This window comes from Scylla paramamosain, chromosome 1 (genome assembly GCF_035594125.1).
Source record: "Scylla paramamosain isolate STU-SP2022 chromosome 1, ASM3559412v1, whole genome shotgun sequence".
NCBI classification, from domain to species: domain Eukaryota; kingdom Metazoa; phylum Arthropoda; class Malacostraca; order Decapoda; family Portunidae; genus Scylla; species Scylla paramamosain.
Window position 1 is genome coordinate 40,380,193 of NC_087151.1, and position 27,364 is coordinate 40,407,556.

General features: G+C 41.3%; 2 protein-coding genes across 3 annotated transcripts in view; one reads left to right on the forward strand and one right to left on the reverse strand.

Moving 5' to 3' along the window:
• LOC135105564 (sodium-coupled monocarboxylate transporter 1-like) overlaps nt 1–16,757 on the forward strand; it is a 19,735-nt gene extending 2,978 nt beyond the window's left edge. The window contains exons 4-15 of the mRNA XM_064013798.1: nt 1,575–1,729; nt 1,928–2,068; nt 2,301–2,510; nt 3,155–3,273; nt 3,387–3,544; nt 3,978–4,240; nt 4,501–4,595; nt 4,880–6,780; nt 7,984–8,082; nt 9,068–9,220; nt 9,419–10,776; nt 12,927–16,757. Of these exons, the coding sequence (XP_063869868.1) occupies nt 1,575–1,729; nt 1,928–2,068; nt 2,301–2,510; nt 3,155–3,273; nt 3,387–3,544; nt 3,978–4,240; nt 4,501–4,595; nt 4,880–5,124 (1,386 nt within the window). The 3' untranslated portion in view covers nt 5,125–6,780; nt 7,984–8,082; nt 9,068–9,220; nt 9,419–10,776; nt 12,927–16,757. The remainder of the gene's footprint in view (nt 1–1,574; nt 1,730–1,927; nt 2,069–2,300; nt 2,511–3,154; nt 3,274–3,386; nt 3,545–3,977; nt 4,241–4,500; nt 4,596–4,879; nt 6,781–7,983; nt 8,083–9,067; nt 9,221–9,418; nt 10,777–12,926) is intronic.
• Nucleotides 16,758–17,170: 413 nt separating this feature from the next.
• On the reverse strand, nt 17,171–26,840 carry LOC135105568 (protoheme IX farnesyltransferase, mitochondrial-like). Of its 2 annotated transcripts, none has more exons than XM_064013821.1 (9): nt 26,540–26,840; nt 23,421–23,718; nt 22,647–22,883; nt 21,996–22,167; nt 21,217–21,402; nt 20,642–20,827; nt 20,280–20,459; nt 19,089–19,223; nt 17,171–17,438 (listed from the first exon to the last, which is right to left on the reverse strand). In XM_064013821.1, exons 2-9 carry the CDS (start codon nt 23,694–23,696, stop codon nt 17,233–17,235), a joined length of 1,578 nt encoding a protein of 525 aa, XP_063869891.1. In that variant the 5' UTR covers nt 23,697–23,718; nt 26,540–26,840; the 3' UTR covers nt 17,171–17,232. The 2 variants fall into 2 exon arrangements, with proteins under 2 accessions (XP_063869891.1, XP_063869881.1); XM_064013811.1 differs by lacking the exon at nt 26,540–26,840 and adding an exon at nt 24,085–24,407.
• Between the last annotated feature and the right edge of the window lie 524 nt (nt 26,841–27,364).

Here is a 27,364-nt window from a genome sequence, read left to right on the forward strand (position 1 = left end):
ATCTATATCAGTGTGCTGCCCTGCCTTGGAACATCATCGAGAAATTAACATGAATGCGTGATAAGTTAGCCGTAAGTGGATTTCAGTGGAGATCTAACCTCACACACACACACCTGCTCATCAGGTGAAGATGAGACCAAAAACAATGCGTGGATTTTGGTCTGCCCCCAACTGTCCTTGCACTAATTAATATTTATCTATCTTAACATAAAACATATGCAGTGTCAACGTAAGTGAACACAAAAATTAAGGTTATACCTACACCGCATACATATTTCGTCCAGTAAAATTGCTATAATATTTCTCCATATAAATAAGATTCATTTAAACGGATGCAACACACTTTGCTTAAGATAGATATACACTCAGTGGTACAGATGTAGTCTAGTTTAGAGTGCGTGTCATCCATACCATAAAATAAATTAGGATTCGACTTTGCAGGTTGTTGGGAATCTGTCACCCACGGTTGAAAATTCATTGTATTCAATAAGAATTCACTGTATTCAGCAAGAATGTGTTTCTGTTATATAAATGAACCTCGTTCCTATGGGGAAATATTGTAACGATTTTATAAAAAGAAAGATGTAAGAAATGTTTTAGTCTACCTTGGAAGGGCAACGTTTTCTGTTATACTTGTTTTTGTCGCGGAAGGAAAGACGTGGTTCGTTTCGGAGTTTTATCTCGACCACTTTTAACAGCCTTCAGTGAGACTTAACGGCGTTTTTAAGTATGTTTGCATGATTTTTCCGATACTTTAACAAGGTTGCTACATCATCAACGGGAAAACATTCATGAGGACACGACTCCGTTATTTCTGTGGCTTGCGCCAACTCACTACTTGCTACAAAGGAACGGCAAAACAACTCACTCACTTGTAATCTGAAGTCCCAAGGTAACCACTTCACTGAGATGCCACACAGACCAGTTCGTTTAAGTCCCAGGCAGACCAGCAGCATTTATACAAAATGACACTGATCTCTTTCCTCATTCACTCGGTTATCAACGCACGTGCTGCCTCGCCACCTAACTCGAATTACTACGTGAAAGCTCTCGGACATTTAAAAAGTAGTCCCATACTTACCATCTGTCTTATGCATTCCAGAAAACAGTAAAAGCTCTTTTAATGCTTCATAGAAATATTGTCTATATAATAACAATAATACATGCAAATCTTCTATTGGCTTTTAACATGTCGATAGATAATATTGGAACATGTGCTTGTGGCAACTCAATATGATAGTTTTCTGAATTGTGTGTTGCAGGGTGGGATGAAGTGCGGAAATTTGGCAAACAACACTAGTTTTTTACTTTAATGTTATCCATCCACGTACCCAATATATATATATATATATATATATATATATATATATATATATATATATATATATATATATATATATATATATATATATATATATATATATATATATATATATATATATATATATATATATATATATATATATATATATATATTTTTTTTTTTTTTTTTTTTTTTTTTTTTTCTTTCTTTTTTTTTTTTTTTTTTTTTTTTTTTTTTCCCTCTCTCTCACTCCATTCCGTGTGTTTTGCAGGGCGGAGTGAAGGCTGTGGTGTACGCCGACACCCTGCAGGCTGTGGTGATGATCGTCGGTGTGCTGGCCATCGTGATCCAAGGCGCTATTAATATGGGAGGCGTAGAAAATGTGATGGACATTGCTTACCACGGCGACAGACTCGAGTTTTTCAAGTAAGTCAACCAGACGGAAATTCACTCCGGGTTATAGTTGGTTAATTATAGTTACAGTAAATGTCACCCTTGTTCTGTTTTTTTTTTTTTTTTTTTTTTTGGTGCCTTTCACAGGACCCAAACGGGTCTTTTTGTAGGTTTTGACACTCAGTCGGTCCATCAGTCACCCAGTCCCTAACACAGTCACGTTCTTTGCAGCATGAGTCTGAACCCGTACCAGCGTCACAGCTTCTGGCTCTGCGTCATCTATGGTTTCTTCTTCACGCTGAGCAACAACGGCGTCAACCAAAGCCAGGTTCAGCGTTACTTTAGCACCGGCAGCGTCAGGAATGCCCAGTGGTGAGTGTGGGGGGGAGGGGTGGGTGTAGTGCACGGCTATGTGGTCATCATGTTTCCCTTAACTGTTCCCATCCAACCAAGGCCGGTTCGAATCCCACGCCAGCGATTTCTCTTGTATATTTGTGTGTGTGTGTGTGTGTGTGTGTTAAGGAGGGATTTTTGGTGGCGAGTGAGAGTGAAAGAGGAGCCACCACGCAATGCAGCCACTCACTCTCTCCCTCCTCCTTCTCAGGGTGCTGTACTACTCAGCCATCGCTCTGGTCTCCCTGCGCTTCCTCATCAACATGTCTGGCCTGGTGATGTACGCTCACTTCAAGGACTGTGATCCCATGGGCAAGGCAGACCCGACCATTGTGCTAGTCATCTATGTGATGCAGCAGCTCACCAGAATCCCTGGCCTCGCTGGGCTCTTCGTGGCCGCTGTCTACGCTGCCGTGCTCAGGTAACAATGCCCCGCCTAGAACATAAAAAATAAGGAAAGCTGCTAAATGCCGTCGGTCCTACACGTGGCAGTCCTGTACGAAACATGCCTACCTATTTCTACCTATCTCCCTATCATAAATTTGTTTAATCTTCTTTTAAAGCTCCCTATATAATGACTCAGTACTAATAACCTGATTACTGAGTCTCTTCCATTCATCTACCACCCTATTTAAGAACCAGTTCCTTCCCATCTCTTTTTATAAGTCTAACTTAATCCAGCCTGAGTGAATGCCATGATTGTTGAGTAAATGACGGACTCCGTATCTGCAGTAACCACATAGATCGTGATAGACTGACTCACTCACTCACTCAATACCAGACTGATTGATCTAATCCAGTTCCAGCCATAATCATAATGGCATTACATCTTAACACAAGTGCATGAGAAGAAAAGCTACTCAGGGTTTTAAGAACACAAGAACGTAAGAAAATAAAGATTGGTGCAAGAAGCCATCAGCTCTACATGTGCCAGTGCCTGTATGAAATATGCTTGCCTATTTTCACCTATCGCCCTCATCCATATTTTTTTTCTAATCTTCTTCTATAGTTCGCCAATGATTCAGCACTTACAACCTGATTACTGAATCTGCTCTCACCTCACAGCTCGGTGTCCACGCAGCTTAACTCCATGACGGCGCTACTGTGGGAGGACTTTCTGAAGGTACTGCCCGTCTTCCGAGGCTGGAGTGAGATTAAGATCGGCTACCTGCAGAAATTTATAGGTGAGTACTGCGGTCCCGTCTCTCTCTCTCTCTCTCTCTCTCTCTCTCTCTCTCTCTCTCTCTCTCTCTCTCTCTCTCTCTCTCTCTCATTCCGTCGTCTTCGTCTTCGTCAGTGTTCCTTTCGGGTGTGCTGGGCATCGTGCTGGGCCTGGCGGTGTCACAGTTGGGCAAGTCCTTCCTCATCACTGTCCTGGCCATCAACGGTGCGCTCACGGGACCTCTCATCGGCCTCTTCCTCGTCGCTCTCTTCCTCCCGTGGGTCCCCGCTAAGGTAATGTTACGATTGGCGCACACTTGTTCTCTTCCTACATTTAGCTTTCCCCATCCTCATCATGTTTATTTCACTCAGTATTTATCTTCCCTCTCCCATCTTTATTGCCGTTTGTCTCTTCAGCATGTATATATCTCAGTATCCTATCCACCACTCTGTCCTCTTGCTCTTCCTCTTTCTCTCTTTTTCTCTCCGTCAGATTTTGATTTTTAGCCATCCTCTTTCTGTCTTCCTCTCCTTTTTATCTCTATCCATCTTGTTTCATGTTTGTTAATCTCTGTACGTCTTTATCTTCCCTTCTTTTCCATATTTATTTTCCATACCATCCCTTTCTAACTATAGTTCTCGCCAAATCCTCCTCCTATCTTCAGTTTTCGACTCTCTCTTCATATCCCACTGCAGACTCTTCATTCACACTCTCTCTCCCCTGCAGGGTGCCACGTGCGGCTTTGTCCTCGCCATCGCCTTCAACGTGATGATGGCAGCCGGGCAACTCACTATCCCCAAGCCTCCCTACCTTCCCTTGTCCAGAGAAGGATGCCCCGCGCCCCCCATCGCCAACGTCACCGCCAACGTCACTGCAATAGAAGACGTCGCCACCACTATCGCCACTACTCTCGCCCCCACCCTCGCCGATATCACTGCCAACATCACCACCACCATCACACCTTCACCCGCCCCGCCTGAGAACACCACGTGAGTGTTTCTGTTGTAGCGACACACACACACACACACACACACACAGAGAGAGAGAGAGAGAGAGAGAGAGAGAGAGAGAGAGAGAGAGATCGAACACTGTAGTCTGAAGCACAGTGAACATGTGGTACAGAGATTCTGAACCAAGTTGTTGTTCTCTACATTGATTATATTATTGCACTTGTGGCGTCATATGATCTCGTTGTCGTGGCGCATCACTCCAAAAATGAATTAATCACTCAGTCCTGCTTGTGTTCCAGGGGCGAGTGGCTGTTCGGACTGTCCTACTGCCTCAATCCAGTTTGGGGCACGATGTTGTGCATTCTGCTGAGCGTCGTTATGTCTGCTATTACGGGTACGTGCTCCCCCTACCTGAGCCCGAGTATTTTTGAAACACCAAAAATGTTATCTGAAAGTAGCATTGGGAGGTGAAATACTTATGCAGTCGGGTTTCGATCCTGACTTATAGCTCTAGTGCACAATAATGTTTACCGGAGCCACACGCGAACACAAAGGCTAAGGTTTTGTCGGCACTGTTAGTCACTAGTCACTGTATAGGAATACAGGGGATAAGTTTGTCACTGGTATCAAAACGTAATATTTATCCTTTGTTTTCCATCTTCTTTATTCCATCTCTAGGCTACAATACACCCGAGGACGTGGAAGAAAAATTGATCGATCCCAAGATTTGGAGGATATTCCAGAGGTCGCTCAAACAGCAGATCAAAGAATTTTTCTACGAGACCATTCTGAGAAAGCGAGCGCCAAGGGACCAGAATGCACGGGGTGCGAGTGATGAGACCGGGACCAGGGAACCTCTGAACAATTTCATGGAGGCCAAAGACATCAAAGACAACGAGATTGATGCGAAAGGCATGGTATGAGGCTGAGGGACCTGCAGGGCATTCGTTGAGGCTTGGTGTTGCGAAGGAGAGAGCGGCAAGCCAGCACTGATCTCGTTCACAAAATTATATTTGTAATTTCTCGAGTGATTCCACAGACTTGAAATACATAATTGCAAAGCATACTTAAAGACAGCACAGAACTGAAACCCTGGGAAGGAATGAGTGGTGCCGTCAGTACGCGTGTGTCGTTGAATAAGTGAGAGAGTGAGTGAAGCAAATTTGGTTCACTGTGATTATTCCCGCGACGTGTGGCGGCACTGTACAGGCCTCAAGGACCGGCTGCTGGGCCGCCTCCTACACTGACTGGCACGCTGATAACGCTGGGAGTGCCAAATGTGCATGATTCCGCAGAGTGAATCCACAGCGAGAGGAGCGTGACTGGCGAAGCGGCACTGGCCCTGTGTTCCTCCTGCTGCGGTGTTACCAAACAATCATATGTGTACGCGAGGAGCTGGCTCGTCTGTCATACTCATGTAGATTTATTTGTCGTTTTCTTATTATATGTGCGTTCAATGTGAGCAGTGTGTAGTGAGGTAGAACCACCACGAGGAGGCTGGGCCAGCCCTCCCCTGATGGGACAAATTGGCCTGCGTGGCGGGACCATCACGAAGAGAATGACCTTGGTTGGCCTGACCCTCCCCTGCGGGACGGTGGGCCTGTGTGGCAGCGTTCGGTCCACCTCTCCCTGCCTGGCGAGACACACGATGGGCGCGGTCCGCTGCAGTCCCGCCGCTGCGGTCTCACCATCCTGAGTCACTCGATCGTAACCACAAGTGAGGCTGATTTTTGGCATTATGTCTTATTATTTTGTACCAATGATTATTTGTAAACATGTACGTAGATGCAATGTCAATTAAATATTTTGTTATAAAGTACTTATGTAAAACGTAATCACTTATCTCTATGACACTATTACGATAATTATACAAAGAGAACAAAGATCTGTAAAGTGTTTTGTAATCAAACCTTTTTTGATAATATATTATTTATATCAGTATGTTATTTTATTTATTTTTTTCATTTTGTTATTTTTTATCATTTATATGTAAAGGAGACTCCCCAACGACATGTGTGTGTGTGTGTGTGTGTGTGTGTGTGTGTGTGTGTGTGTGTGTGTGTGTGTGTGTGTGTGTGTGTGTGTGTGTGTGTGTGTGTGTAAAAAGAAAGTCAGTGCAGGAAGACCCCGCCACCTGTTGCTTCAGGACAGCCACACACAGTCAGCGATCATGAAAACATTTTGTTTATCCTATCGCGCTTTGGTCTCGTTATTAATTTATATCAAAACTGTCATGTTTGTCTGAAGATGATGAAATACAATGCACTATGTACATAATCCTTTACTAAACCAACAAGTGTTTGATGTCATCAGCTCATCGCCCGCCTCACTATCATAATGTCAACACGATGGGTAAGTAAGTCATCCTTGCTATCGCCACAACCGCAATGACCTCACGCAGCTCCCGTGACAGCAAGTCGCTCATGCGCCCGTCACAACTAGCGTCCTTCTCGTCAGGCACGGAGGCTGTCACTCACGCTAACCATCAATGCATGAACTGAATGTGCGTGCACTCAAAATAAATGAATAAGAATATAAAAAGAAAGAAACGGGAAGATGAAGAAAGAGAAACAATATATGTAAGTAAAATATAACCCAGCAGTATTGCTTGCTATACATTTCTCCCTTATCAGTGATTATCTGATTGTGTTATCATGACAAAAGAGAGGAAGCTTGTGTCTAGTCCTGCTCATGCTCACGAGTAAACCAGCCAGGCAGAGGCCAGCACTGTGTTGTACTAGGAGCACAGGTGAGTGTCCACCACACAGATAGAGTAAGTGATTAATACACTTGCCTGATATTCTGCAACCTATAATGGTCATAACAAGAGAAGTGAATTGGCAATTCCGTTATCGCGTCTTGTGTGAGCTGCTGATGTATACTGTAGTTACGCCCTAGATGAATGTATGTAGTATTTTGACATTCATAGGACGAAATATTACTCACAAGGCTTCCTCTTAGTCAAGTCAAAGCACCAATGACACCATTACATTCAGAGATGCTGATAGAGAGTTACAGATCACAAAGACAGGACAGGGAGGAGAGAAGGAAGAGTAGCGCTTATATTGAAGATATGGTGCAATGTTGTGCTGACAGTAGTATAAGATAAACAATAAAACAAAACAAAGTCGCGAACAGTTGACCTCAAAGAAGAAACACAAACAATGACACTAATATTAGTAGTGGATAGGTCATCGAATGCTACTGGAGAAGCTCCCGTTTAACTGTGTATAAATTAATACCAAAACAAATCAAAGTCGAGACCGGTTAACCTCAAGGAAGAAACACAAACAATAGTATTGGTAATTTAATGTAGAAATTATTTCACTGTGATAGCAGATAATATCGAGTATAATCAGCTATGTCCTTTAAGAGATTTTTATATAAAGAAGAGGAACTTAAGCCTGGTAATGGATGACAATGAGGCACATAGCTTATGACTAGCTCAGGATAAACATCCATCATGAAAATCCTGGTAATCATCTTGCTATAGGTACGCAATGCCATGCCATCCCGCAGATGGACTGCACCCATCACCGCCAAGCCAGTGTAGCCAAGATTCTGTCAAATCGTGTCACTCGTTTATGTGTTTTTTGCCTTATTGACAGAAGACTTCCCCTCTTCACCCATCACCGGCAGCATAGCCAGGGTTCTGTCAAATCATATCACTTGTTTGTGTGTTTTTTGCTTTATCAAAAACGGATTTCCTCCAGCATGCTGCTTGCCAGCGGTGCCTCAGCCTGAATTTTCTTGCCGCTACTACTCACAGCACATTCCCACAGGCAGGAGCAGAACAGCAAGGAACCATGCCCGTTCTAGGGACGGGGTCCAACCCTGACATCCTCAAGGAGCCTGCAGTAGCCATTAAGATCCCAGAAATTGTAAGTATGAACAAAAGATCCAAAAGTTTATCAATAGAAACATAGTAACTGCATAGATATTGGGTATAGTTTCAATAGATTGGATGATTTTATGAATGACTGGTTGAAAATTGTACGTTTTAATCACTCAAGAGCTCTCCTGTGTAAGTCAACTGGTCTTTCGCAGTCTCCTTATTTCCTTTTATTCTTATATTCATCAAAGTGAGTATTCCTCCTCGTCGTCATTATCCTCCTCCTCATCCCGTGAAACAATGATCAGGGCTCTCCATCATCACACGAGAGTGAATATCAGTGAATCAGACAGGGAGGTCATTTACATCCCAGATCAAGGGTGGAAAGGTGTTACCGTCCATAATGTGGGCGTTGCTGCTCTTGTGTTGGAAGATTCAAACCCTTGTGTGCTTCTTCCTCCTCCTCTTTCTTCTCTTCCTTTAGGATGGCAGGTCTTAATGCTTCCTACTGTGTATGTGCATCGGTCTCTGGTGTCAAGTTGCCCTAAGGCTTGAACGCACTCAGCAACGCACCTCCCATTGCGCTTCCTACACTTTATTTGTTATCAAGAAAGATCTAACAAGCAAAAATAATGAGTGTAATCCCCCCCCCCTCTCTCTCTCTCTCTCTCTCTCTCTCTCTCTCTCTCTCTCTCTCTCTCTCTCTCTCTCTCTTGTGGTCATAGCTACAGTTTCGAATTTTGTTGGCCTTTCTTTCCATCTCTAAGCAAAGAATCAGTAACTACAGCTAAAAAATAAACGCACCGCATCACAGCTAGAGAGGGTTCAAGGGAGGCGCCGCTGTGCAGGCCACACCTTCAGCTGACACCAATTTTAATTTCAGGGTGCAGCTGTGCTATCAGGACACATGCATTTATTTTGTTAACATAGATGACTGCTGAGAGAGAGAGAGAGAGAGAGAGAGAGAGAGAGAGAGAGAGAGAGAGAGAGAGAGAGAGAGAGAGAGATGGGGAATTAATCACCTGTCTCTGCAGATCCTGCTGATTATCGCCATCATCACTTTTTTCGTGAACAATGACGGCTCGCCTGCCTACGTTGCCAGCGTCTTGGTGCCAAGCCTCATCAACGCCATTGTCTTCCTCACGGTGTATGTGCTCGGCTACACCCAGCAGAGACAAACGCCAGTGGTATGTAGGGTTGGGGGAGTGAAAGTATAGGGAATAAAGGGATGATGTGTCTCCTGTATTTTTCCTTGTATTGTGCCACTGAAACATTTTGTCTTTTGAGTCAATGTACATTCTGAGTAATATAATTAGTTCATAGAGAAGTGGGGGGGACGTGGTGCAGCGCGGCTCGTCAGTAACCACGGCTCTTCTCCCTGACAGGAACTGGCCCTGTATTCCTACAACGTCATAGGCTTGTTCATCTCCTCCATCCTCCTCATGTCTCGCTCCTATGCCGGTAACCTCATTGCCAGTGGAGTCTTCTGCCTGTTTCTCACAATCATTTACTGTGCCGAGGTCTACTTTTCCTACATCGCCTTGATTAACCGACCACCTCAACCCACAAATGCATCGACCTTTCCTGAATCACACCAGCAGCCGGCGGTCATCTCCACGCCTGTCCTGGAAGTGCACCCGGGCGCGCCGCCGTCCATAGTGCCTAGAGCCGACGCAGTAGACCTCGGCCCTGGCACACCGCACGCACTGAATCATGGCAACTTTTACCATACCAACCCCGTGTATCCCGCCACGATGAACTATCCGCCCTACCCTGTGCCAAACACTACCACCCTCCCAGGACCTGCCCCTTAGTTAGATACTCAAGAAAGTCTCGCCCTTACTTATGTGTACTAGTTCACGGATATTCAAGAGAACGTGACTGTATGTAGGTAGTATTGTTTTTCATATACGTATATAATCAACACACACACACACACACACACACACACACACACTTTATAACCTCATGTGTGTGTGTGTGTGTGTGTGTGTGTGTGTGTGTGTGTGTGTGTGTGTATGTTTACACTTCTGTAATGTGATAATACCTTCGTTATGAACTTGAACCTTTAATATATTCACGTGACAAGTTAATCAAAAAAAAACTGTAGCTTGGAAGTTGTCCTGTATTGCATGTATTACAGATAGGAAAGTGAGTGTACGTGACTAGTCTCTCTCACTTGTTCTTATATCTTAAGCAACCTGAAACTTCGATGTGAGTGTTTTTGGGAAGATGACGCTTTTAAGAGAGAGAGAGAGAGAGAGAGAGAGAGAGAGAGAGAGAGAGAGAGAGAGAGAGAGAGAGATTTCATACAAAAGGTTCCACTCAATCCTAAGAAACGCCGTGTTTGTATCAGAAATAAAATAGCACAAAAGAAAAAAATAAATAAAAAGACCTGCAGAAAAGGGTTTTACTAGTACGTGACCCCATGAATGCTCCTCGACGCACATCTATCTCCTCGTCCCGACACTTACCTACTTACGGGTCATTGTTCTAAGAGCCTGTATGATGAAGCTGCATGAACACAACAGTAACACCCGCCTATATAGCCTGGTGCCTCGGGAAAGGAGGCCGTGTTTTCGTGGTTCAGTGCGAGGCGCGACGTTCATTTCCTACCGCAGACTCTGGGACGAGTTCAGGCTTTCGCGAATGCAGTGGGTATTTACTCGGTCTCTACAATGCTTAGAAAACAAAACTGAGTTACGGCATTGTAATCCTAGTGTTTTACATAACTGACTTGGAGGTAATTACCTTGGTTCATTCAATCCTTCTTGGAGAATCACATGATCATGTTATCTCTTTCCGGGCGGGTACGTAATTCCTTATGAAATCCGCTTTTTTTTTACGTGGAAGGAGTCACACAAGACTGTGCCCTTTGAATCACCTTGTTTGACCTTAATGAATTACCATATGCCTTGCATGTGGTAGCCATTGCATGCACTATATGCCTGCCATATGAAAGATTTCTCCTTACTATAGGCGTCGGATTGCGTCCTGCTCTTGACCTTGATATTGATGAAAGTCACATACAGGTAAAGCTATGAGCATACTCTGTAGGTACGCGTGACCTCGACCTTTAAGTTTGTGATGGATCAGAATCCATACGACGGGTCGGCCAGCCTAAGGATGACATCCTTGGGCCAGCCAGCGAGCGGGCAGTGGGTCATCAGACGCACTCCTTCCTATTCACTCACTAACTCTTGCACTTATTACCCATTATTTTTACACATTTTTTTTCCGTAATTTTTATCTTTCCTTATTAGTGTAACACATCAGGGTATGAGCATGGCTGCGTTCAGACAGGAGAGTGTGTGAAACGGTGGGGAAGCTGACGTCACGATACTATCAGCGCTGACTTCATGTGCCATATTGGTGATGGATAATACCCCTTACCCCAGGACATAGAGCCAATGAGCCGGACTCAGAATACATTTACTCAGAATAAGACCGAGTAATAATTTGTGGCGCAAGTTTGAGCGAGTTGCCCCTGTACAGCCTCGTGTTCTCTTGTGTGTGAGGTGGAGCGGCGAGCTATAAGGTAAACACTAAACAGTGGCTGGCGTGCGGCGAGGCTGGTTGGGTAACGCTCTGACTGTCTCAGGTTAGCCTTGTGCAGGGCCCATGTGCAATATCACATGTCATGGTGATCGTAGCAGGGTCTTGTTCAAACGTAAAGTGCTTGGTGAGTGAGCCACCACGTGTCATCTTAACTGAGGAGAGCCTAGTATACTTACCAGCGCGAGGCAGCAGGTGGTCGTGGTGGTGACGTGACAGGCTCTCCCTCTCCCAGGTGTGCTAGCATCACCGCCCACACCAGCACACCTTCACAGAGACCGTAGTGTTAAGTCAGGTGCTTTACATGTGGCAGTTTATCACCTGGTATACACTCCTCAGAGATGACACGACCCCTAACATCGTGGAAACTTGTTTAGCAAGAAAATTGGAATTTACAAGTGAGATTTATAGAGAAGGGCAGTCCTAGTATGTTCAGGTAGAGGCAGCATCCTTAACTCCATTTAAAGGCAAGGAAGCCTCACTCTGTTTTTGTGTAAGCCTTTTCCCTTTCCTTTCAGTCTTTGTCATTTAACGATGAAAAGCTTTTGAAATTTAGATATAAACAAACTATAACCCCCCCTTTTTTTTTATCGGGTGTAGTAAAGGAGGATACTTGCTATGAAGGAACCTTGTTTCTTAGCAAACTGTCCAAGCTGTGCAGCTGATCTCCATAAAGTGATGGCAGGAGTACATTCTCCTCTCCTTCTGGTGCCAAGATGCTAAGAGAGTGGTGTGAATGAGTGTGAATGTGAGTTGTTTGCCTTGCTTTGGCAAGTCCCTCAGTTTGAGGGAGACAGCCGTGGTATATGTATGCATGCATTTATGTATAACCTCCTACCTAGGATACTACAAAATTTTATGCAAACATACATAGTGTATGAAAGAATGTCAATTTATTTTCATGATAACTGCTAAAGATTGATGAGATGGCAATTTCTGTATTGTCTACTTGAATATCCCTGTATAACCTTTTTTATGGTCTTAATATGTCACACTGTTTCAAGTAAACTCACCCTGTAAAGACTGACAAGATTTCATTTCAGTGGCAGACTGTTGCCCACCCATCCCATATTATTTATGTGAGTTGTTAAGTATGTAATGTAAGAGATGTAAATAAATTAAATAAAGTGACTGACAAGATTACAGTTTCTACATCATATACTTGAATATCCATTTTTAAGTTTCTTTATGGTTTCAGTATGCCAAGTTGTTTTGTGTAAGTTCACATTCATTCATCGTGTGTTTGAATATCCACTTTTGAGTTTTTTTTATTTTTTTATTATGGTCTCAGTGTGCCAAGTTGTTTTATGTAAATTTACCCAAGTATAATCTTTTCAGCCCATGCCTGAGAGTGGTATCCTGGGCCTGGCTGCAGCTGCTGTATGATGCCACTAAGACACATTGCTTTGGACTCTACATCTCTGCTGGACAAGAAATATGAATTTCCGTCAAAGAATCGCCTGGCTCTGCCTGGCCCTCTACCTTGCCTCCTCATTTGCAGCTGTGTATTATTTTCTTGATATCGCTGATCAGTTTGCTGAGTTTTCGATGGAGCATTCCAAACTGCACCAAGCATCAGACTCTTCTGATGTGTCATTGTGGAGGTTTTGGCATCACATTGGAGATGTCCCATTCCACATTTTGGTGCTTATTTTTGCAATTCCTTATTTGCAGGTGTTTGCAGCACTTTTTTATTGCACACTTCCTACCATTGATAAAAATGTTAATAAGTGCCTTATACCAGTCATAGGATGGATGTACATGTTTCAAAAAGTTTTCTCTCTCTTCAAAAATCACAGGGACTTAGATATGAAGAGAGACAATCCTCATACTGTTAGTATATCATGACTGTTAATAATTTTTGTTGCATATTTATTGTTAACTTGCTGTACAAATATTTGGCTTATCATGGTTCTTACTGGTCAAGTTTTGCAGCATTCACCTTGGAGTAGAGTGCTCCAAGGACTCTTGATGCAAGTGTTCTCAGCTCTTACCTCTAGAGGGAACATTAGTCTTAATCAATTAATTCATGTATTCTGGCGAGTTGATTCATACAGCCCAAGTACTCTTGAATCAGCTCAGTCTGCTATTAATTGTTAGGCATCCATTTAGCACCAAGGTTTGATTGTTAAGGAAGCACAGACTCACAACCTGGCATCACTTTGTCAGCTTGATCATACACACTCATACACCTCAGCTCAGATGGTTCAGAGAGACACAGCCCTTCCTTTACATCTATGACACAAGTTCTCCTGTTTGGTTGTGATAGTTTAGTCAAATTCATCAGGGCAGAGCATTCTTGGCCTTGTATGAGGTGAGGCTGAGGTTTTTGCAATGATGATGTTTGATGTACACAATACACTTTGGCCTCCAGGGTTTATTTAATGATGGAATGCAGTTCAGTTGAGGCCTTAAGATGTCAATATGCTGGCTTTTGTTCAGTAGCTAGTCCTTTTAGGAGAAGGCTCAGTAATGTTACTTTATAAATAAACCAAATATTATTTTGTATTTTTGATCCTTTAGGTTATATGATGTGGGAAGGTTATGTGTTATTTGAATATAAACATATGCAGGATGATTTTTCATGGTAAAGGTTTCTCTTATTAATGCAATTGTTTGTGATGTACTGAATTCCTGTCTATCCTGGCAAAAATCACAATGTTTTATTGTTCTTAATATAGATTTTTTTTTTTTTTTTTTTTATAACAATGTATTGTGTTGGCCAGTCTCATGTTGTCTTGGTCTGGCTATTTTGGCCCCAAAGGCTGCCTGTCCGTCCATGAGGAGGAAATTATTAAGAGTGGATAGTGGTGTGGACTCCCTTTAGCTGGCCAGCTACACCATGCATTGGAAATATGTTACCTTGTTTGGGAGTTTGATGAAGTATTTTATGAAATCCAAATATATAGCATTATTATGTGGTACAGAAGTCTTTCAGCTGTACATGGGACAGGAGTTACCAGATCATTGTGGAAACCATTAATGCGTAAAATGAATTGCATGATTCAGTAAGAATTAACTGAAAAAGAGCTGAATTCCATGCAAAAGAAAAAAAACAGCTTTTTTACTGATGTCCCTACCAAACAATGAATAAAATGCTGATGTCTGGAAATATTTATATGCTGGCTAATAAGAATTGTAGGTTTCAAAAATTTTGTTAATGAAATGTAAATATGTATGTATAAGACTAACATGGTCTAAAATGTAAGTGGAGTAAGTTATGAATTGGACTTCCAGAGTGGATTACACATGTACACATCAAGTCAGTGTACGTAAGGGCATGAGTTGAAAAACTGCATTGTTGAAGGACTTCTGTACAGACAGTTATCTTGCTTCTGTACTAACAATTCTTTGAGTGCCCACTTTTTTCTGTCTCTCTGTAGTGGAGTCAAGGTGATGCAATGTATAAGCTGTTATGGTTCAAAAGGTTCAGTAGTGTATAATTTTTGGGAGGAGCATTTTCTTTTCCCCATGGCTGGTATTTTCTGCCTCTTGGGTTAGGAATACAGACCAGTTTGATATAGAAAGGAGGTTTATTAAAGATTCAGATTATGGTGCAGACTAGGCATAATGAATAATTATATTTTTATTTGTGTTTACTAGATATGAGGTATATCTGGGGCTTGTGAAGCTCGTGTTGGTACTTAAAGATATAGTGAGGATCATTTATTGCATATATGCCATGGAGTTGGGCATCTGCAGTGTTGTTGTGACTAAAATTGTCAGGAGAGAGGATCTGTTTAACTGTTCAATCCTCAATTTGTTATTTTTAGATATTAAGAAAAACTAAACCTTGTATTTTATATTCTGTTGCTAGAATATTCTGCTCTAAAATTAGACTGTGCATCCAAAGAACAAAGGCACCCAATACAGATCATACACACACACATAATACATATCACATTTCTGCTTCTCTTTCAGCAAATGATGAAGCACATGTTTTCCACCATATTTCCTTTTCAAGGAAACCTCAAAGTGTTTTCCTTGAACATAGATGAATGCAAGTCTTGTAATGCATACAGTTATATTGCCTAACTTGACAGGACTTGCTTCAGCTTCATCTTGCAAATCAAAGCTGGAACTCTTCCTCTCATGAAAAGGCTTGTGTTGGCATTTTCTTCCTGTTTTTTTTTTTTTTTTTTTTTTTTTTTTTTTTTTGTCATATTAGAAAGGAAAATGAGCTCAGTTCTTTTTTTAGAGTTAGTGGAATGAGAGTGTATAATTATAAATAATAGCAAGCCTGCCATGCACTTCATAATGTACATTTACACAGCAGAATAGATTAGTATTTAAATTTAACTAAAGCTCAACATTTTAGATTTAGATTCAGGAGTTCAAAACTATTTCATGAAAACTATCATTGTAACATTGAATGCAGTGTATATTTTTTATTAATTCTAGGTTGTGATTTCACTAAAGACACTAAATTGTGTTTGTTGCGTTACCTTATTTTTAGTCTCTCAGCTGTGTACAGTGTTACACTAAATTGTGTTTGTCGCGTTACCTTATTTTTAGTCTCTCAGCTGTGTACAGTGTTTTATTTTTGTATCTGTATTTGTTTTCTTATGTAAAAAAAGAGATGCTCTTAGTAAAGCAGGTCAGTGCTTGGAAATATTGTGATTTATCATATAAGTGTTCTGAGACGATGCAGTGTTTCCCATTGTATGGGAATATTTCTCAAGTCACTGGATTCATCAGACAGTGATACTGTGTTGTGTGAACAGCATATGGGGTGTACACCACTGAGTATTCAGGCTGCCACTGCTGCAGCAAGTGGCACATACTGTGAAACAGACAACTTTTGGTGTCAGCACTGTACACAGTAGCTGGTATGTTATTGATACATCTGCAGGGATTCCTGTGTGACAAATGGTACCTGCTGATGGTGATTGCTATAGATAGCATTACTTTTAACTTTGTATACATTGCTTGATGCCTGCTGCTGATTCGGCTCACAGTAGGAGTGCCATAAGTGCCAAGCATCAAGCCTGTATAAAAACAAGGCATTTACTGTCATCTTGTTTGACTAATGTCTGTGTGTGAGCATATCCAAGTTTTGGACTTTTGTTTTGGTTTGTTTCCTAACAATGATTTTGTCCCAGAATTCAATAACAATCCAGATTGTCTTACCATGTGCTGAGTGAAACAATAAATCCCATGAATATTGAACTGTGCCTCTTTGTCATGTTTGTCTACAAGTGTACTTGGAAGACCAGCACACATCTTACACTTCTCTCACATCAGATAACAGCGAGACTTAGTCTGTGTTCCTGTTCCACGACTTTTTTTTTTTTTTTTTTTCAAATCAGTGTTTTTGCTTGTTTTTAACCTTTGCATCTAAGTCTGTGGTGGTACGAGTCCTTTCCAGAAATAAGAGTAGGTGTCTCCTATTATTGTATTACATGGTATTTTTGCTTTCAGTTATCTGTTATATAATGATGCCATGCTGGAGACCCACTCACCCATGTTCATTCTTTATTCTCCAAGTATTGGGTTTCACAGGGGCTGCATGACTGCTGTTATGGCCACTTGATCTATTACTGCTGCTACTAACCTAAGTTTTTGGTAAATAAAGTCAAGTATTAAAAATATCACTCATTTATTTATATACATTGATTTATTACATATATAAATTACACTTGCATCAGGTAACTAAAGTTGAGGATATCTGATCTCTTGTCCCACCGTCAATACCCTCACTGACTACAGCAACAAACTCTGCCTTTTTATTTCTACCATAATGCTTCTTGCTGATGATCATTAATGTTAAAATCACTGGCAAGTGAATTAAGGAGAAGAAAAAAAGTTTTCTAGAGCTCTTGCTGTCTGCATCTTGATAGAATTTCCATGCTGGGTAAAAAAAGAAAATAAATTATTACAACAGTAGTCAATAGTAGTCAATATATATGTGAATGAAACTGTATGCTAAATATATTCCAGTTTAATATCTTTGTATGGGCTATCCTGAGTGGGATTGCTGGCCTGGTATATAGATGGATTTCTTCTATGCAATTTGAGAACTGTCCCATTACGCAGTTGAAAAGTGCCTAACCAAATAACCAAAATAAATAATAAAAATAATACAGAATATCTCTCAGGAAGAATGAAACTACTCCTACATTGTAAGTAATAGAGAGGAGCAATGTGCCAAACTACAAAGGTCATATGGCACTATGGGAAGAGCAGGAGCAGGGAAAGAAGTAAAGGAGGAGCATGTAGAAGGGAGCTGTAAGAAGAGTTAGATCAGATGAAGAACTTTAGTAGTATGGAGAAACAACATAAGGGGAAGAAGAGAGAAAAAGGAGACTCAGTAAGGATGTCAATGAGGCAAGGAGTCCAAGGCAGGGAGGAAAGGCTGGGGAAGGTGGTAAGGCGAGCAGCCACAGAGGTGGGACAGAAGAGGAGTACATGGGGAAGGGACGTCACAGGATGGACAAAGAATAGAATGAGATATGAGATGAGAGTGGGTGAGGCAGGTGTGACTAATATGTAAATGGGCCAGGACAGATTCCCAGCGTCTATTAGGATGAGCCAGTTGAAACCAAGGAGACAGGGCTTGATAGCACAAAGTTTGTTGGAAGTGAAACCAGACCAGAAAGACTGCCAGCAAGCGAAAGAAAGGACTTAAGAACAGGGGAATAGTCAGAAACAGGAATCAAGGACAGGTGAGAGCAAGGAAGGGTGAGGGTTTCACACGCTTAACCAAGGTCATTACCATGTCATTACACATTGTACCCAAATACTTCCTCTACCCATGAACAATGTCAAAATTACATCAACACAGTTATGTCAATACTGTCATCTCCCCAACCTTTTCTTCCTTACTCCCACTTTTCCTCCACCCCCCTTCGCTGATCCTTCCCCTCACCTTCTCCCTCCCTCTGTCCAATTTCCATCCTTCCCAAATTTCGTCAGTCATGTCCCCAACCACCCTCCTGTCTCTCCTCTCACCCACCCACCCACCCACACACACACACACACACACACACACACACACACACTATACTAGAGAACATAGTGTCTTTCAACAATCACGTCCAACTGTCAAATAATTATGACATTGGTGTATTTTCTTTATACTGCCTCTCCAAGTTTCTGACAGTATAGGCTGTGTTATTGAAAAGTAAGAAGTACTATAATAGGTTTTCATTTCATCCCTTTGATACAAGAAGTAAATAGAATGATGAAAAATGGCAGTACAGAGTCCATTAAAACAACTACATGACAACAGCTTCTCATGGAGGGGATGGGAGGAGGGAGAGGAGGGATGTATCCTGACAGCAACAGCTTGGAGCACACAAAATTTCAAGGCTCTCTATTGGATTATCAAGTGATTCTACACAACTTCTGCATACTTTTCCTTCTTTTGAGATGATAATGACATGCTAATAAGATATAATTTTTGCTAACCACATGGGTGTTTCTTATATAACAAGCCCTTAACTGTGTATGGTTTAACATGCATGGCTTAATCAGAATAAACATATATAATAATCTTACCCAAGTATACAAGGTAGCCATTGAAAGGCAGGGAGTCTGCTGCAAATGTCCATGTAGTGACATCAATGACAGGGGCAAGGGTGCATATCCCCACCATGGCCAGGCTGTACCGCAGGGTGACTCTCCGACACAAATCTGCAGGGGGCAGGAAAGGTCTTAACCTCTTCACTATGAAGTGCAGTTTGGACCCAGCAGCACAGTACATGGGGCACGCCACCTCCCCTCCTCTTGCTGCAGTGTGCAGTTGCCATTTAATATTTTTGTCTCTTTCAAAAATTATTTTGTCTGTTTTTGTTATCCATTTCTTTCATGACAGATTTTGAGCAAGAAAGGTATACACATCATCATGTGTAACAGGGTGTCAAATAATTTTGCTCATGAACATTTTTCTTTAGATGTTTGGGAAAAAAAATCAGGCAGCTCTCTAGTCCACCCAGCTCATCATTAAAGATCAGATTTGAAGGCATCAGAGAAAGGTACAAGTGATGAGTCGCTGAGAGCAAAATTCAGTCCAGAGAACTGAAACAGAAACTGCAGTGGTAACTCAGGATGTTTATCAGAGAGCATGTCTGATATCAATCTCCAACATTCCTCAACCTCAAGGCCACCAATCTGATCATCATTACAGGAATCATTATCATCACCATCATCATGTCCATGATGATGGTCCCTGTTACTGTCAGAAAGATCATCTATAAAGTATGGAAGACACACAAACTCACATCAGCTTCAAAGACTCACCCCCACCGCCAGCATGGGAAGTTGCCATATCGGTGGTACTGAAATTATGATTGGCTGACAAGTGAATGGGGTGCAGCCAAAGATATGAGTGATTGTGGCATATGAAAGCCACCCTGCTCTGCCTGTATCAAGAAAATGGGATTCCAAACTCTCAATGCACAGAACACACAGGAATGACACGCCTAATTTGGCAAGTAATAACACACTTCATGCGTCATCACAAAGAAGGGGTTAAACATATTTAATTCATGAAGTGCTGCACACATCTACCCTCAAAGGTAATCAAAGGTAACAAACATACCTTGTTACAAATATCATTCACACTACACAGCACAATTTGGTTCTGACCTTTTGAGTTGACAAACCATAATTTCCTTTTCTGATGTGATTCATTAAACATAGATCTCAAATTAACTTGAATAACAACAATAGCATCACAACGCCACCCACCTGGATCAGTCACTGCCATCATGCGATACCCAGCCCGGGAGTAGTCTGGCCTCAGATTCCAGGAGAGGGAGTTGAAGTGAGGGAACTGCCAGGCATAGAGGATGGCTGCCATCACCCAGGCACCAGCACTCAGCTGCCCCTCACAGCTGGCCCACCCAATCAGGGGAGGGATGGCACCAACTATGGAAGCCAGAGTTGAGTAGTACAAGTGATAGTAATGCAACTTTTTTTTTTTTTTACTTTTGGTAGCTTTATTATCTACTAATTTGCTGAGGTATTTTAGAAATATATCAATACTCTAGAACTTTCCATCAGGTAACAGTAGAAAATAAAATCTAAGAGATCAATATCAGTTTGCTTACCAACAGCACCTGCCCAAGTGTTGACAATGGTGAGCCTCTTCATAGGTGTGTAGACACTTGTATACAACACTAAGTTAACTGCACCCAGAGCTGCAGCAAGTCCATTTGCACCACAGTACAGCATGCCAATGCCTGCTGTGCTGCTCACAATAGCAAAACTTATTGCATGCAAAGGACTCACCAAACCTAAAAATAATACACAGCATTATTAAAAAGGCACAACATGATTCAGATATTGGCATTTGTTTAAAAATGCAATATATTTCACCTTCAATTAACATGTAACATAAAAATTTATCCCTTGTCCCTTTAGTGTGCAATATAACTAACATTTTTCCTTTTCACAGAGTACATGAGAAGACTGTATCATCTTTTCATAATGATATTAATTCAACGCTCTTGGACAGTAGGAGCAAATGCAAGCTTTCTGAAGATGAAGTCAAAACATACCACACATTCACTTATTACAGGACAGAGTTAATGAATATTTAGAATTTGATTCACTGTTTAGGCTAACTAATCAAGCTTCCTTTTTATCCAGAATTATATAAAATGTAAATATACATACTGCATACCTCTGACTAAGATTCTGTTTTTTGTGCGGTCCATCTGAGAATCGAAAGGGATCTCAAGGAACTGGTTGATGGAGTTAGCAGCCCCAGACACCAGTCCTGTCCCAAGAGCACTCAGCAGCAGAGCAGAGGCTTCTATGGGAGCTGGGGCCATGGCATAGCCTGCTATAGCTGTCAGTACTACCAGACCTGCAGGGGACACATTCCTGAGTATACTCTGCTGGATCATTGCTGGCTGATACAATAATATTGAAAGTTCTATGCAAGCATGCAAACAAGAAATAATACATGCATATATATATATATATATATATATATATATATATATATATATATATATATATATATATATATATATATATATATATATATATATATATATATATATATAATTTTTTTTTTTTTTCGATACAAAATATTGAAATAAACATTTTCCTTGATTTAAATTAAAACTATGCTCAATGAATCTTCCAATGAATTCTAAAATATAACTGTTCTGTGCTTGTTGATACCAAACATAGGTACTCTAGAAGCAACTCAGGATAATGTGCTGTACATGAGCATGAGGCCACAGGTATACTACAGCTGGTAGATTACATTAAGTCACAGTTGGGGTTAACTGATGAGTATGAAGAAAACTAAATGGAGTGAATTATCACTGTGAATGTAGTGATATGTCAAGGCCAAGCAGTAACTCTGACAGCTGAGTGTGGCAAGCAAGCTTACTGTTTCATGACTTGATGGTGGATACAGAGAAATTATCAGAGAATAGAGTGCTTTACCTGTTAGTCTACTTTTGGCAAGATCAGCATAGTAGTTGCCCAGATTCCAGACATCCAGAACCTGTGGCCGCCAATCAAGTGCCCCAGGTGGAAGAGCTCCCACTAACTCTGGCTCTTCTGGCTTGCGAGTCCCCCTCTCACTGCTGTATTCCACATCCTCTTCATCCTGGTCCTGAAAGGTACAGGTTTCATTTTAACTATGAACTAGAAATTGTCTAAGAAGCAAGGTGGTGAGAAACACATTTGTGATTGAGGACATCATCAGTGATGAAAGCCAGCAGACTGTGTTGCTTTGGCCAAGAAGAGGGAAGATGCATATCTGTTTATTCACGGTGTCCTTCTATGACTAATTAGTTGGTTCCTGAACCCCATTTATTACAGGATATTTTTATTATAGCATCTACTGGTGTAAATTATTCAGATTCAAGAGCAAAACTTAATTTGTTACCAAACAATCTCCAAAATGAAAAATAAGTCCAATATTAGAAAAGATGTAGATATTTTCATTTTACCTTATTTTGGCATATTTCTATAAAACAGTACTTACATATCACATATCCCTCAACCTTAAACATTCTTCAAAATTATTGTTATTATTTTTTTTTTTTCTGTGAGCTTACATAGCAGATACGTGTGTGCTCTAACCACTACCTGAGAACATGAGGAGACGTGGAGAGACTTCCTGGAGTCCTTCAGCAGCTGATCAACTGTGAAGTGGATCTCCTGTGTGGTATGCCTGTTGGGGATGGCTGAGGCAAGACTGGCTGAGGCAAGACTGGCTGGGACCTCCCACATATCAACCAAGGCCCTGGCCTGGGCATGATGCAACACTGGGGCCTCCCTGCTCCTCAGAGGCTTTAGGTGGGAGGCACCTCGAATAACCATCACCTGAAAGTGATACTCATTATAAATTGAAAGGTTAAGAGGTTATTCACCAGCATCAGATTTAGTTTATAAACACCCATCATTATATTAACCCTAGCTTTGCAGCTGTTGACATTTCTTGATCAAGTGCCTGAGACTGTCAGCTTTTTTACTTTTTATATATTTAAGTAATTATCTAAACTTCTTTTTCCTCACCCACATAATATAAGAGTTCTACATGCATGTAAAGGTCTTTGTAAAAGTTCTTGTAAAAGTGCTAAAGAAAATTATGAAATATCAAGGCAAGATACAAGTATTAATAATTATCATGTTCTCAATCTCAAACCTGCTTCTTTTGGCCATATCTCACAGTAACATTGCACACTTTAGCATGATCATTTTGTCATTAATCAGCATCTTTACACTATCATCATGATTTTACAATCATAAAGCACTGTAATCCTTACACATAATCAGTCAACCCTTCATGTGCACAACTGTCACAGAGATGCTGAAATTATGTTTATAAGCAAATAATACCATACAAGAAGCATTCCATACCCTGACTGGCTTTCTCCGTGGCACACCATCCCCGACAGCCTGTGTTTTCTCCCCCTTGCTATCTAGCTGGCTTTCTGCAGTCCCATCTGGTCCCACAGTCCTCAGCAGGGCAGCAGAAGACTTGAATCTTTGGCTGAACCTCAGGTGAGGTACCCAGCGTGTGGAGCAAGGCTGCAGCACACTTCGAGAGACTCTCCTGATGTAGCACAGACATGGGTTGTTGTGACCAGCTCTCACCAGGGTGCCCCACCCTGCGCCACAGACAATGCTACACATCTCCCCAACACATTGCCGTCACCTGCAATAATAACAGCCACATGAGATTCGTCATCCTCTATACTGGTGGAAGACGTAATTACAATCAACACGCTTGTGTTACACTACTGTACATTCCCATGAGGATTTGTGTAATTACTAGAGAGTATGTATACTATACCACGCAAATGCTGCATTTATATCACTTATGTTTAATAAGACAATAACAATACCCAGGTGTTAGGAGTCTAGAGTAAACATTCACCTCACACACTATCATCACCATCACGACTATCCTTATTCACCTAAACACTCACCACCATCACCACTTTTCACCCTAATACTCTCCACCACTGTTTAACCGAACACACACACACACACATACACACACACACACCGCCTTCCGCACCTTCAGTAGTCACATCGCCGGTACTCTTGATGTGGCCAGCCGTGCCCTGAGGGACTGCAGGGCGAGATATGGCCTTAGCGGGGGAGTCCACAGCACAGTTCGCACAGGGGAATAACACGAAATAACGTGGAGTAGCCCAGTCCAAAATAGCCGCACCACTACGTAACCTCGCCGCCGCCGCCTCTTCTTCTTCCTGTGACCATCATAGCTCACTTTCCCTTCTTTGTCCATCGTCTTCTTCCTCCTTTTCCTCTGTGTTTCACCCTTCCCTTTTTATCTTATTTTCACCTTCTCTTCTCTTCTTATTGTTACTCTCTTCTTTCATCGCATCTTATTCTTCTTTCTGTGGCTTTTTTAGATCAAATATGCGTAAAAGGGTCTTCTTAGCAACCTATACAATACTTATACTAAGATACTGTGTTTAGTGTAATATACGTCTGTAAAAGTTTTAGACAGCGGCATGCTGTAGTTCGCTCACGAATCTGCGTTGAAATCAGGTGTCTACCAGAGGTTAACTTAACAAATTTTGTGGTCTATTTTAGGGTTGCCATACGTCCGGATTTTTCCGGAAATTAGATAACGAAATCTGCGTCCGGGGGGGATTTTTGAAAATTCCTCAAATGTCCGGAATTTCACCTTCCATCATTACTAACTGTTAAAAATCACATTTATTAAATTTCCTTGGGTTGAAATGATGGGAGAGAGAGAGAGAGAGAGGGAGGTTCACCGAGTGGCAGCTGCTTTGGTTTGGTTTCGGTCAACACACACACACACACACACACACTGCATAAGCATATGTACAACGAAAAACAAGGCAGCACACACACACACACACACACTGCATAAGCATATGTACAACGAAAGACAAGGCAACACACACACACACACTGCATAAGCATATGTACAACGAAAGACAAGGCAACACACACACACACACACACACACACAATGCATAAGCATCTGTACAACGAAAGACAAGGCAACACACACACACACACACACACACACTGCATAAGCATCTGTACAACGTAAGACAAGGCAATACACACACACACACACACACTGCATCACCATCTGTACAACGAAAGATAAGGCAACACACACACTGCATAACAATCTGTACAACGAAAGACAAAGCAACACACTGTATCACCATTTGTACAACGAATAAGGCAACACACACACACACACACACACACACACACACACACACACACACACACACACACACACACACACACACACACCTTGAAATACATTGAAAAAAAACACTGAATATTTACTAGGAGGGACTGGAAGGGAGTTAGGGAAGGTACCACTCTGATAACGTCACGGCTGGGGGGGTTGTGACGTCACGGCTGGGGGTTGATGACGTCACAGCGACCGTTATTTACGTACGTACGTATTTCATTTTGAAAATGACCCCTCTAAAAAACGCAGCTAGACAGGAATGCTTTATAAATTCAGACTTGCCACAAATTTTAATCAATGCCACAAATAACAACACATTTCAAAACGCAGTAGTATTAAAGATATTTAAAAAGAAGTATCTGGAAACTGTTCGAACCTTCACCCCATTTAAAATCGTTCAAATGTCCACCCATTCTGGCTTAAACATAACGGAAAACACTTTAAAAAATCTGAACTATTTTCTAAAACCAATTAAAGTGAGCTACAAGCACAAATAAAAAATCTACCGAAAAAAAAATTCAATATTATTGGAAGTTGAACACGAATAAAAACAAGTGTACGGTGCACGCATTTCACTGAGCGGGACGGCAACACACTTAAAAAAACACCAACTATTTTTTAAAACCAATAAGAACCTAGTACAGGCTGAAATAAAAAATTTAGTTTTGGGACCGTAAAAATATACGCCGAAAACGGCCCTCTTATTTACACAAAAACATCGCCAAAATCACCACTTTTCACGCAACACACGCGCTCAAATAACTTAAAAAACAACGAAATATTTTTACAAACCATAATATCTTAGCTACAAGCCAAAATAAAATACTTAGGAAATAAAAAAAAAATATTGAAACCGGAGGGGGCTGGGGAGCCTTATCCAAGATGGCGGTGGGGGGCCAGTGGAGGGGACGACCAACCCTTCTCATTCATTTAAACCCTCGCCAAACTTAAACTAAGTAATGGCAGGTATATCTAACAAGCGGATATTAAAGTTTGGTCATGTGGCTCCGCTTTGCGACAGTATTAGTTTAAAACACTCACAGATAAGATATATAATGGCTGATAAATAGAGACGACCCAGATTGTTTACATTTTCATTAACTTAAATTTTACGGTTTTTAGCAACGAGACGAGGCTGACACAGGGATATATTGTGCTGGAGGTTAGGTGAGATGCGTTAAAATGAGTTAAAACCGTGGATTGTTCAGTTATTCATTAAAAAGTTACGTTAAGTTACCTAAATTCTAACACTTCCTGACCTTACCTTCTCTGTGGTGGTGATCTACCTCCCTGCCTCCTCGTCACTATGGCTGGCTGTCTTGCACCTTCTCACAGCCAAACTTTTCTTTATTTTGCTTGTTTTCACCCACTGCTGCCTTCGGGTGTCCACTGCTAGAGCCCACGCCTTCCTCATTACCAACTAAAGAAGGTTTAACTCATGGGTAAGCCTTGGCAGCCACTGTGTAGGCGTGGTTACACACACACACACAAAAAAAAAAAAAAAAAAAAATCTGTCAGGCTGGGAGTTGAAACAGACGCGTACTAACACCACCCATAGACGGGACACACTGGTAAACTTGTCAGGCAGCAGCGTTGCCAGATTGTTTTGGCCATATTATCGTCCTACACAGGTTGAAATTATTGTACTTCTGGTAAAATTATCGTACATATGTAATTATTCCAAATATTATGCAAAACTGCCACTTTCCAAATACAGCAGAATTTAGGTTATATATATATATATATATATATATATATATATATATATATATATATATATATATATATATATATATATATATATATATATATATATATATATATATATATATAGATAGATAGATAGATAGATAGATAGATAGATAGATAGATAGATAGATAGATAAAAATTTTATATAGAGAGAGAGAGAGAGAGAGAGAGAGAGAGGTGTGTGTGGTGGTGCTGGCTCTGTTCTCTGCTCCCATTGCTTCTCCTGCACTTCTCCTTTCCTGCTCTCTCTCTCTCTCTCTCTCTCTCTCTCTCATAATTAGTGTAGAAGTGTAATGTTATGCCAGCTGGTTATGTAGTATGGTGGCAGAAAGCATTCAA

Excerpts from the sequence above, each read along its gene's own strand:
- LOC135105568 (XM_064013821.1), bottom strand. The coding sequence starts at position 23,696 with ATGTGTAGCATTGTCTGTGGCGCAGGGTGGGGCACCCTGGTGAGAGCT. Across the intron at positions 21,403-21,995 it reads TGCCAAAAGTAGACTAACAG|GTCTGGTAGTACTGACAGCT; the intron begins GTAAAGCACTCT and ends TGTCCCCTGCAG. Across the intron at positions 17,439-19,088 it reads TGGCTACCTTGTATACTTGG|CATGGAAATTCTATCAAGAT; the intron begins GTAAGATTATTA and ends TTTTTTACCCAG.